Here is a 12,835-nt window from a genome sequence, read left to right on the forward strand (position 1 = left end):
AATTTTTATGGCCAGGGATCTTTGCGGCTGTGCAGCGGTACTGCCGGGCCTGCGACTCCTGCCAGAGGCTGGGGACAGCCTGAGCTAGGAAGAAAGCTGCCTTGGGGGTCCTGCCCATCACGGATGAGCCTTTCCAGAGGGTGGCGATGGATCTAGTGGGGCCCCTCAGCAAGGCGACGCGGACAGGGAAGAAATACAACCCAGTAGTGGTGGATTTCACTATTTGCCACCCCGAGGTCGTGGCTCTGCCCTCGACTGAGGCAGACACAGTGGCAGATGCACCGCTGGCCATTTTCAGCAGGGTAGGGTTCCCCAATGAGGTCCCCATGGACCAGGGTTTCAACTTCACAGCCACCGCGCTCCGGTGCTCGTGGGAGAAGTATGGGGTCCGGCTCTCCTGTGCCTCGGCGTATCGGCTCCAGTCCAACAGGACGGTGGGGAGGTTCTATGGGACACTAAAGCAGATGCTGAAGACATTTATGCGCCAGCACCCGTAGGACTGGAACGAGTACCTGCCCCCCCTGCTGTTTGCACAGAGAGACCCTTGTCAGAGCCCAAGAGAAGCGGAAGGGCTGGTACAATTGCAGTGCACGGGCCCGGGCCTGCACCACTGGGGGCCAGGGGATGGGTCTTGTCCCCATGCAGTAGAACAAGTGGCGGGCAGCCAGGGATGGCCCCCTCAAAGTCGTCCAGCAGCTGAATGGGATGGAGCCTGCTCCTGCAGGACGCCGCCATGGTGGGCCCAAGCTAAGGGGAGCGCCAATGTCACAGTCGATGCTTTATCCCAGCGGTGGGGATCTGAACTTTCCCAGGCCACTGGTGAAGTGACCCTGCTCCGTTCTGTCTCGAAGAGGGGAGACATGTGACATATTGGGGGTGTTGTTACATTCACTCTTTGCTGTATTGTGCTGTGTGTGTGTGTGTGTGTGTGTGTGTGTGTGTGTGTGTGTGTACATACGTGTACCTCAGTTTCCCCCCACCCCCCAGCACACTCTGCCTGAGGGGGGAGAGGCTGAGCATGACTCACTCCAGGTGTGTATTGGGCCCAGACATCTGAGGGCCAGACACAGGAGATACCTCCTGGCCGGGAAGGGAGACAGAGGATAGGCGGGGCTGCACAAGGCTGGGGGGTAGGGCCTGTGAGAAGGGGGCAGTCTCCGCTGGGCTAGGATGAGAGAGGAGGCTTGGAGAAGAAAAGGGGGGTGAAGGACCCACGAGCCTTCCCCCCCCCCCACCCCGAGAGGAATAATGCTGCCTGCTCTTGGGCCTGTGCTATGCTGCATCCCCGTGAACCAATAAACCTGCTGTTCTACCCGCTGGCTGAGGGTCACGTCTGGCTGCGGAGGGGGGTGCAGGGTCGGGGACCCGCTGACGCGCTGCGACCCCGACACACAGGACAGCTTGCAGCCACTGTCCTCTTGGCCAACGATTACCGAACCAATCTCCCAGAGGAAACCCTTTGCTCAAACAAAGAAGATGAGCGTCTACTTACCGAAAAGCTTTGTATACAGGTCGGAACCAGCATACGTAACTGCAGGGGCTGAAGAGAACAAGCCAAAGGATGGCCAAGCCAAAATTGACACCAGAACCGCCACCAATCCACCAGGCCAGGCAGCCAATTAGATTCACCACTAATGTGATGCAGTAAACTAGGAGAGAGAAGAGGGAAGGGCATAAGTAGTGTTTGCTGACTTCAAAAAAGCAGCAGCAAATGGCATGTATAACACAAGGAGACCCTGTTACAATAAAGTAATTGGCCTGGACATTACCAACACACTGACAATGAGGCATGGTTTCTGCTGTAATTTGGAAGAACTGGTGGTAGAGATTGTCCGCTTTGGAATGGGACAGATGCCGGTGGAGGAGTCAGGTGACTCACGAAAGCATGTCTCAGAGATCAATCTTCTGGCATTTGATTTAGCGGGTCTAGTAAAGACCTGCTAAATTGAACGCTGGGGGCGAGAGCATCTGTGACGGCGCGTTGGGGGTTCCCCGTCTCCTGCACCCCGAAATGGCACAAACAGACTGCACCAGCCAGTGGAATTGAGGGTGGTTTATTGCTCCTCCAGCACAGCGCAGCACAGATGTAATCTGGTTACAGGAACTGGGCTAGGATGCCTCAGGCCCCCTTGAGATGGGGGAGACTGGGCCCCTAAACTCCAGCCCCTTCCCCTAGGCTCTCCTCCATGCCCTCCGACAGCCAGCAACCAACTCACTCACTTCCAGCCCTGCCCCCCAGCCAAGGCAGCATTCCACCTTCCTTTGTTCCTCTCCATGGGGGGTGTCTGGCCACTGGTTTGCATAGTGACTCATCCTGTTTTGCTGGGTCGTGGTCCCCACGACAGCCAGTGGGGGTTACCCCAGAGCCAGCAGCATAGAAACCAGCCAGGTACCCCCACTACGTCACAGTTCTCCCCCCTCCGAGAGCGAACTGAGCAGGGTCACTCCGCTCGTGACCTAGGGAAGTTCGGGTCCTCTGCGTGGGAACCCGCCCTGGGGACATGGGTGCTCCCCTTGACTCGGGCCGGCCGTGGCGAGGCCCCACATGAATTGGCTTCCCTCTGTCCACTCGCCGCCCCGCTCCAGGGCGACTGGCAGAGGCCTGTCCTCGGGGGTCACACCCACCCTTCCACTGGCCTTGATCTCTGGCCAGGGTCTCTCGGGCCGGGGCCATGAGCCCAGCGAGCCTTCTCTGGACAGCCAGGGCGGCTTCCACCCCCGATGCTCCATCCAGGGAGGACTTCCCCTCCCATAACTCTCTCAGCAAGCCCAGAGGGTCTATCTGGGGTAGAGACCCCCAAGCCGCTTTCCTACTGTCTTGGGCCTTCCCGCCCCTCTGGCAGGAGTCACAGGACCGGCAGTACCGCTGCATGGCTGTAAAGATTCCCGGCCAATAGAAGTGCTGGAGCAGCCTCAGCCGGGTGCTCCGGATCCCCCGGTGGCCCCCAACGGGGGAATCGTGGGCCAAATACAGCAGCTTGAGGCGATACTTTCGGGGGACGACCAGCTGCCGCTCTACCCTCCATGCCCTCGCCTTCCTGGGGGGGAGCCACTCACGGAACAGGAGCCCACGCTCCCGCAGGAATCTCTCCTGGCCACCTCTCCCCCGGGGCTGAGCTGCATGGAGGCCAGCCTGGTCCCTCAGCCTCTGCAAGGAGGGGTCTGCCTGCACCTCAGCCTGGAATTCAGCTGCTGAGGCAGGGATCGGGACCTGTCCCCCACCTCTGCCTAGGTCCGGAGTCCCAGCCTGGCTGGACCCCGTGTCCACTGGGATGGGACCCTGAGGATGCTGCCAGGAGTCCTTCCCTGGACCCACGTTGTCAGCCCCCCGCTGGCTCTGGCTCCAGGTAGTGACTAGAGCCCGCTGGGATTCATGGGGCCACTCCTCTAGGTCATTCCCCATCAGCACCTCGGTGGGCAAGTGCGGGTGCACCCCCACTTCCTTGAGGCCTTCCTTCGCCCCCCATTTCAGATGCACCCGGGCTACAGGCACCTTAAACGGGGACCCGTCTATGCCCTTCAGGGTCAGCTGCGCGTGGGGTAGTATCCGCTCCGGGGCCACTATGTCGGATCGGGCCAGAGTCACCTCCGCCCCCGTGTCCCAGAAGCCCGTCACCTTCCTACCATCCACCTCCAGGGGTATGAGGCACTCGCTCCGCAGGGGCCGTCCTGCCCCCACCCGGTACACGGAGAAATCCGCCTCCTGAGAATCAGACCTCCCAGGGGAGGTGCACAGAGCATCCTTCCCCTCTCTCTGAGCTGAGGTTTGCCTGCCAGCCCCTGCCTCTGGGGCAGCCTGCCCTTCCTCCCGCCCCAGCCAGTTAACCCTGGAAAGTCCCCGGTCCTGGGACCTGGTGCACTGAGCCCTCTTGTGGCCTTTTTGCCCACAGCGATGGCAAGTTAGGCTTTGGGCTGTCTCTGTCCCGGCCCTGGCTGGTTCTCTGGGGCACAGATGACCTGTTCCTTGGTCTCGCCCCGTAGTTGACTCCCTCCGTCGCTCAGCCGAGATCCGGTCTCTGCGCGGTTCCCTCTCTCTCCGGGACTCCCGTTCACACCCGGACCGGCTCTCCGTGAACTCATCCGCCAGTCTCCCGGCCTCCTGGGGGTTCTCTGGTCTCCGGTCCTTGAGCCACAGCCTCAGTTTGGGTGGGCACGCTTCATAGAACTGCTCCATCATGACCAGCTTGAGCAGCTCCTCTGCGGTCTGGGCTCCGACTCCAGACACCCACTTGCGGCAGTATTGCGCCAGGCGGGAGGCCAGGTCCACATAGGTCTCCCGTGGCCCTTTCTGTACCCCCCGGAACTTCTTCCTGTACATCTCGGGGGTCAGCCCGAACTTGTGCAGCAGGGCCTCCTTGACTCGGTTGTAATCCCCTGGCTGTAGGTCCTCCAGCTGACTGAGCACTCCGGCCGCCTCCTGGCTCAGTGCGGGGATGAGCTCCTGCAGCCAGTCAGCTGGGGGAACCCGTTGCAGTCCACAGGCCCTCTCAAAGGTACTGAGGAACCCGTCTATGTCACCCATGTCCTGCAATTGGGCCACCACGGGCCTCTCCAAGCATCTGGCAGTCCTGGGACCCTGGGGCCCATCCGCACTTGGCGCAGCCGGTGCCCCGCCGGTTCTCCGCTCTGCCATGGCCAGCTCATGCTGCCGCTGCCTCTCTCGATCTTGGCGCTCCCTCTCTCGGTCCTGGCGGTCCTTCTCTCGGTCCTCTACTTCCAATTCCCTGATCCGCAGCTGGATCTCCAGGCGCCGCAGCTCCGCTGGGCTGTCCCCTGCCCTAGATGGGCTACGGCTTGCAGGCCTCCCGGGAGACGCTGTCTCATCTCTCCGTTGGGTTCCAGCGCTCCTCCCCCTCTCTGAGCCTGACACACTCTCAGGGGGGGTCTGGCTGCTTCCCCTGGGGACAAGATCCTGGCCCTGTGGCTGGTCATTATCTTCCAGCTGGGCAATCAGCTGGGCCTTGGTTGCTTTCTGCACAGGCAAGCCCCTCTCTCTGCACAGCCCCACCAGCTCTGCCTTCAAGAGTCGGGCGTAGGCCATCTGCCCGCTGGTCCCCTTGGTGCAGACTCACCAGTCTAGTGCTGCAGCGCCCCACGATTCCCAGGAACCGCTTCGCTCTGTCTCCAGCACGCCTGGCTCCAGGGCTCTTGCTTCTACTGCGCCTTGTCGCTTGCCGCTGGGAGCTTCATCCACGGGGTGCAGTGCATCCCACCCCTGACACCAGTGTGACGGCGCGTTGGGGGTTCCCCGTCTCCTGCACCCCGAAATGGCACAAACAGACTGCACCAGCCAGTGGAATTGAGGGTGGTTTATTGCTCCTCCAGCACAGCGCAGCACAGATGTAATCTGGTTACAGGAACTGGGCTAGGATGCCTCAGGCCCCCTTGAGATGGGGGAGACTGGGCCCCTAAACTCCAGCCCCTTCCCCTAGGCTCTCCTCCATGCCCTCCGACAGCCAGCAACCAACTCACTCACTTCCAGCCCTGCCCCCCAGCCAAGGCAGCATTCCACCTTCCTTTGTTCCTCTCCATGGGGGGTGTCTGGCCACTGGTTTGCATAGTGACTCATCCTGTTTTGCTGGGTCGTGGTCCCCACGACAGCCAGTGGGGGTTACCCCAGAGCCAGCAGCATAGAAACCAGCCAGGTACCCCCACTACGTCACAGCATCTCCAGCCAGGCAGGGGCTGCTCCGGCTGGGCTGGTGCACCCGCTTTGCAGCACGCTGCTCCAGTGGGTCGGGCCCACCGGGGATGAGGAGCAGCTCTGGATGGGCTGGAGCAGGTCTTTAGCAGATCTTTACTAGACCCTGACCACACATTAACCATTCACATTCCTAAACCACCTAACAGGGTTCCATATTTCCCAATGCCACAGTTTGCATGTATTTCCACCCCCACCCATTAGTTTTAGTTCTTCGTGTCTGAGAGAGGTGTCATTCAGGGTGCCAACATGCTGACCTCTACTAGGAGGATGAGCAGAGGAGACAGGGAGTTATGCTGGAAAGCATGAATAGCTTCCAGCTAGCAGTTCTTCAATCGAAAGATAATTAGAGGGGCTTGACACTGGCCATGCAAAACTGATGCCAGGAGCTCAGTGTGACGTCGTCGTCACCTTCTGGTTTTCTGACCCTCTCTCCCCCGCCCCCAATATCAATAGCCCACGGATCCCTAGGCCATTCCCAGAAATTTTAGAATGAATAGGTGGAGCATTAAAAAGTTATATAGACTCATAGGACTGGAAGGAATCTAGAGAGGTCATCTAGTCCAGTCCCCTGCACTCATGGCAGGACTAAGTATGATCAGGCCACGCCTGACAGATGTTTATCCAACCTGCTCTTACAAAAATCTCCAATGATGGAGAGTCCACAACCTCCCTGGGCAATTTATTCCAGTGCTTAAGCAGTCAAGCAGGGGTAGACCATCAAGCGGAGTGTGAGATCTTGCACGCTCTGCTAATTATATGCCCATTCCCAATCCATTGGGGGGATACTGAGCAATTCATAAATTATTGTGTACCCAAACAGCACACTGGGAAGACAAGCAGCTGAGTCTTCAATTCAAGGCTTCTTTCTAACTGATTATTCTGACATTTAGGTTAAATGGGGAGTTTATCAACATCAAAGAGCATCCTTCTCTCAGTTGTGCAGGCTTTAGTTCCATGGCTTAGGCTCTCCGTAAGAGATTAACAAAAAGATGTGTGTTAAATGTCCTGGTTTGTGGATGCCTTCGATTTAGCATAGAGAAAAGTCACTTAAGCTAAAGGTTAAATCCTATTTACTGTGACTAAATAGAGATTCTAGAATGTTTGGTTGATAACTTGTGGGCTATAAAATCAAGCCAATAATAAAACCCTTTTAAACAAGGGTGCCCATACAGCTGTAATGCAAAAGGTGGTTCATATGGGATCTCCACAGGCATTTATTCTCCAGTAGTGGGAGCTCTAGCATAGGATTCCCTAAATCTCAACACACCTTTTGTTATTAAATGCTCAAATTCAATTAAAATAATGACCCTTCAGTCTCACTACATAAAATAGTATAGATTTTAAATATTCGTCTTCCCCCTTTCACTGTCTCGTCTCCGGAGCCGTCTCTCCTCCTTTGAGCCACATCCGAGAAACCTATAACGACCCAAATAGAAAACGTGCAGCAGATGTAAATCTCAACTGCCTAATGAAAGCCCAGGTCTGCTCAGACATACATGTGCCCCATTGCCTAACTGGCTGGCATCTTTCCATTTTTCCATTCAATGGAATGAGGGACACTGTTAAACAAAAACAAACAAAAAATCTCACACAAAGGCAGCTTTACAACATGCAACATTTAATCAGTCTGGAGGAGACAAATTTATTCAGGCAAAAAAAATGAGAGCTTTTTACAGCATCTCAGAATAATGAAAGAACAATGAAGTGACAGAACATCCTATTGTTTACTCTCTCTCTCTCTCTAACACACAAAACACACAATATACATTTGGGATGAAGCCCACAGCATCCAGCGTGTATGGTGTCCCTTAATGAGAGGTATTTCCGTAACTGGGAGAGAACCTAGGATTAAAAGTATTTTGGGAGGAAAGAGTTGACAGAGAAAAGGGATTTTTCCAGCTTCCAGCGCATTTACCCGGTCCATCTTTCTCTTTCTACAGGTCTACCCATTGAGGTCAAATTTAGTTTCATTCCTCAGAGAGGAAAGCCTAGTTTTCACCCTTGATTTCAGAACTGTTCAGTTAGAGAGCACAAGTGCAGTGGACAGAGCCAACAACAGCCTGCTGCTCAAGACTGTCCATCGAGGGACACCTACCGCCCCATGCTGGTACCCATACAGCACCGGTGGGCAACAGGTGAGATATTTTGCTGACACTGACCATCGCAGGCTCCGCCCCCCACAGCTCCCAGTGGCCACTGTTCTCTGTTCCTGGCCAATGAGAGTTGTGGGAAGTGGCCGCCAGGCCATTAATCGCCCACTTGATTTTGAATGGTTTCTTGTAAGCTGTGTTAATTGCTTATACAGGCAGTCCCCGGGTTACGTACAAGATAGGGACCGTAGGTTTGTTCTTAAGTTGAATTTGTATGTAAGTCGGAACTTGTACATATTGTAGGGGAAACTCTAGCCAAACATTTCTCCAGAGCTCAGTTTTATTCTCCCACACCTCACTTCCCTCAGTCCTTTATTCTCAAGCTGAGGTGTCTGCTGAGAAAAGCCGCTCCACGTCTCCCTGGTCTGCTGGGGGGAAGCAGCTAGTTTGTAAGTAGGGATCCGATGTAAGTCGGATCCATGTAAACCGGGGACTGCCTGTATTTAACAACCCATTCCACAGCTGGCGGTGACATTCTTACTACCTTCCCCAGACCTGAAGAAGAGTCCTGTGGAGCTCAAAAGCTCGTGTCTTTCAACAACAGAAGCTGGTTTAGTAACAGATATTCCTTCGCATATCCTGGGAGCAACGTGGCTACTCTAACATTGCCAATATCAATTGGCCAATTTGGACTAGAACAGCAGCACTGCCCAGCTAACCAACTTTAGGAGAGTTCTACATGCCAACGATAAGAGAAACCTTAGAGCAGGGCTACTCAACACCTGGCCCGTGTGCCGCAGCCTATTTGCTTGCGGCCCATGGTGAGGTTTGGGTTTATGCAGGGCTCAACACACGGCCCACGGGTGGGAGCCAAAACAAAAAAGTAGTCAATATAATGGTCTTCTGTTGAGATACGTTTTAGCAGTTAAATTCCTGGACTGTCATTGCTCATTAATAAAAGTGCTGTCACATGGGTAGAAATCAGGTAAATGTTGCATTTTATTAATATCAGCAGAACTGACTTAAGTAGGGCCTGTGTGTTGTGTAGTCTTGCCTTCATCTTTGTATTCATGCCCGTCAGTGTGAAATAAGCTATTTGCATGCATACGCAACCACACTTAAGCTGCAGCCCTCGGCATGTGCTGTATCATTGTGGGCCCCGGGGCTTTCCAAGTTGAGTAGCCCAACCTTAGAGAATTTATAGAAAAAAATATAGTTAAGAGATACCTCTTGTGGCAGATAAGAAAACTGTTGTGGACTGAGGTTATTACGCCAATGATGGAGAATTTTAATTGGGCCTGGTTGAGGGAGTTTGATTAGTAATCTGCTGACGCATGCATGTGTGTGGGCACGCACAGCACTAGAGCCCTGGATACATTTAAACAAATACATCTGCAGATTCTCTCCTTTTTAAGTTACACACACACACACACACACACACACACGCGAAAATAAACCTCCTCTCTCTTGCAAACACATGGACTCTGTAATCAGGACCATATGAGCAGAGTCTGGAATGGATGCAGACTCTGGCTGAAGTCAAAAGGACTTCCCAAAGTTTTAAACGTAAGGACCAGATGGTAAACCTCACCCTCGCACTGACCACCACCTTACCCCAGAAGTACATGCTCTACAGTTCATGGAAGCCTTCAAGAGACAACAGGTTAAATCACGCACAAACTACACTATAAAAATGGCATTCTACAAGGAACATTTTGTTCTTGATAAGTGAATAGACATAAAACCCTAAAAAGATCTAATACACGGGATCCTACCTTTTTACAGCTGTTGTTGAGCCCAATATATATAACTAGAAGATTTACTTGGCATTGTTCGGGTCCTTAACTCAAATAAGTTTTGTTTTTCTTCATTTCAATCATTGCTCTGGGCTGGGGCTGGGGAGGAGGGGTTCAGGACGCAGACTTCCCTGGAGAGAGAGGACTACTCCAGCTCCCTCTCTTGCAGCAGCTTGGGGCTAGGCAAGAAATACCTGTCCATGGCTGCAGCAGCAGGTACAGCCGGGGGAGGAATGCAAGTCCCCCAGCACGGGAAGACAGACACACAAAAACTCTTTGAAACATACATTAGATCACTGTTCCTTTCTCCGCCTTTGCCCCCTGCTGCCCCCCTGTGGTCATTCTACAGTATAAGTGTCCTTCTTACCAGACCCCTCCCTTTCCATTTTATGAGAAAATCGAATTCCAGGCATATCCCGTTGTTCTGACGTCATAACTTGAAGCAAGGTCAGGGTTTGGTTAAGAGAAAGCTGCCTACCAAATTTGGTGGTCCTAGCTCTTACCAATTAAGAGGCATTCTAGAACAAAGAAACAACTCACAGACAGACTCTCTCAAATATATAGCAGATTTGTCAAACAGTTTCATAATTTCACTTACAGATCCACAAGTGGTAAATTCTTTTCACCAGACTCTGATAGTCTATGGGAATTTCATCAACAAAATTCTGGTAGAAGCATGGTTTCAGAGGAATAAACTTGGGGAGTGGAGGGAAGTTATTTATCCTCTCTACAAAAAACAAAACACACATCTTAGCTAATTCAGACATAGTCTCTAAAATTAATGAGTAATCATAATAACATGACCCCTCCACCACCACCCTCCCGCCCACACTTTCTAGCACGGAAAAACTCATAGGAAGCACAGATCAAGAATATGTGAAGCTTGAAACTATGCCCCCCCATTAGAGAAGAGAATCATTACCTCCCGACACCCAATTTATTTACTCAAGTGGGCCAACGCAGCATTTATCTTCACAGTAAGACTCAATCTCTGTTGCGTATAGCCTGTGTTGTCATCCACACCAGCGCAAACCAGGGAGAAAGCACCACCAGTTGGATTCAGTAGCATTTCACTGGCATAAATGATCACAAAAGAAGCAAGACTGGACTCAAAAGCTTAGTAGCTTTATATGGTGAGAGATGCCAGCTGAGCAGATTGCTAACTGCATCTAGTGGCCTTGTAGAAGGGTTTTATCCAGTATATTAAGGCAAAAAAGCAAGGTGGATATTGGTTACCCAGACAAAACAAATCAGAGGAAAAGCAGGGATTCTCCTCTCCCAGAGGGCAGAGAGATGGACGTTTGTTTGCAGAAGAGCATTCATCCCAGTGGAAGTCTTGCTGGCCCTGCTATCAGGCTTTGTGGCCTGCAGCTGATAGGGTCTCATGACAACGTAAAGGGTGATTTTAGGAGAACAAGTCCTCTAGAAACACATTATACTAAAGGGGATGCCATCCAGTCAGAGGAAAATGAGTCACACTAACTCTTCACGGACTCTCTGCCCTGCAGATATCAGGGATGTTTTTACGGTTGATAAGTTTCATATGTCATGGCCTTTTCCCCTTTCAAATTCAACACTTCTAGTCCCATTCAGCTCTGCCCTTAGCAAAGCAAGCCGTCAGTTCAGACACCATGATAGAGACTAGGGATGTAAGCGACTAATCGACTGCTGGGGCTCTTGTACATTTCAAAGGCAGAACGCCACATTGGCCTTATCAACTATTCAAATAATCGATGGCAATCCCATCAACTACTCAATTAGTAAATTAATATAAATTTAATATCCCTAATACAGACATTAGGAACACACCAAAAGGGCCTTTAAAGTGTGTAATCCAAACTGCTGTTAGCAGCTGGAAAGATAGGCACACATGTTCATCTACTATAACCAGGGCTCGACAATTAGTATAATTACTTGCCCATGGCGAGTAGATTACAAGCCAGCACAGCCACGCAGCGCAGTAAGCGCATGCGCAATGTGGTCTGTGCATGCGCAGCGTGCCGAACCGCGCGGCTGGCAAGTGGGGCTCATCCCCACTTGGCGAGCCCTGACTACAACCATGTGTGCATTTCTACATGTTTGGGAATATTCACTTTTCTCTTTGAGTGCTGATTAGAGTTGGAGTCCATTGCACAGTGACTAATTGTCTCAAGCCTTCATCATCAGTGAACAGAATTAAAAACAATCACAAGACAAGAAGAAAAATGTCCTGGGAAAACTTCCAAATGGCACAGAAGACAAGGAAAGTGTCTGAAAGTGACCTTTCAGGCCCAGAACGTTTCCCCATCATCTCTGTGCAAGAAGATAAAAAGCTGCTCCGGCAAAACTAATCACTCTCCACAGCAGATTTCTGCAAGTTACGGCTCTCAAATATGGCTCAGTATGGAACCAAATAGGGCTCTTTTGTCACTCCCAAAACACATGCAACTTTTTAAATTCAAATGAAAAATTAATTCAAAATTTTAAAAACCTCATAATTACTCAAGCAGCTTGAATGCAGCATGATCCTGAATTTGACCAGTTATGATGTAAACTTCAAAGACATATGCAAAAAGATGCAGCAGCAGAAGTCCCATTAAATAAAGCCTGTGAGTACAATGTTTCATTGATGCTATTATTAACCATCATGTCAATTATCAATAACATTAAGTTGTATATTTTCAGTCAAGTAAATGGGAGTTCTTATACGGCTCTTCATTGATCATTTGCTCTGAATTTTGATGTAGTTTGGCTCTTTGGTTTGAAAAGGTTGCTGACTCCTCCACTACAGAAACACCAGCAATAGGAGCAGCCTTACGCTGCTGCTGAATGAACACTCTGGCCACCACCTCTTTTTCAGGGTGCGCTAGTCCCTTCTTTGCCCTTCTTCCCCCACAAATGTATTTGCAGCCACTTTATATTAAGGATGTTAACTATCAACTAACTGATTAATCGAATACTCGATGCATTTTGCATCGACTATTGGATTAGTCAATAGGACACCTCCGCCTTTGAAGTGCAGCAACAGACATATGGCTGTTGCAACATTTCAAAGGTGAAAGCGCTGCATGGAGCCCGGGGTCAGCTGGGAACTCCATTGACCCCGGGCACCCCTGGCACTGCTGTTTTGAAATGCTGCATGCATTTGGGGCCTCCCCATGACTCTGGGCTCCTCGTGGCATTTCAAAGTGGCAGCGTTGCACAGAGCCCAAGGTTAGCAGGGGAGTCCCCAGCTGATCCTGGGCTCCACACAGTGTGGTTGCTTT

At 51.9% G+C, this 12,835-nt stretch overlaps 1 protein-coding gene across 5 annotated transcripts in view; it reads right to left on the reverse strand.

Moving 5' to 3' along the window:
- Positions 1–12,835, reverse strand: part of SCAMP4 (secretory carrier membrane protein 4) — a 39,755-nt gene that overhangs the window by 14,690 nt on the left and 12,230 nt on the right. For 3 of the 5 annotated variants that reach the window (XM_075903226.1, XM_075903225.1, XM_006128973.4), the window contains exons 3-4: positions 10,189–10,317; positions 1,493–1,649 (exon numbers count right to left, since the gene is read on the reverse strand). In XM_075903226.1, coding sequence (XP_075759341.1) covers positions 1,493–1,649; positions 10,189–10,317 — 286 coding nt within the window. The remainder of the gene's footprint in view (positions 1–1,492; positions 1,650–10,188; positions 10,318–12,835) is intronic. The other 2 variants (XM_075903227.1, XM_075903228.1) reach the window with 1 other exon arrangement.

Source organism: Pelodiscus sinensis, chromosome 19, assembly GCF_049634645.1.
Source record: "Pelodiscus sinensis isolate JC-2024 chromosome 19, ASM4963464v1, whole genome shotgun sequence".
Lineage (NCBI taxonomy): Eukaryota > Metazoa > Chordata > Testudines > Trionychidae > Pelodiscus > Pelodiscus sinensis.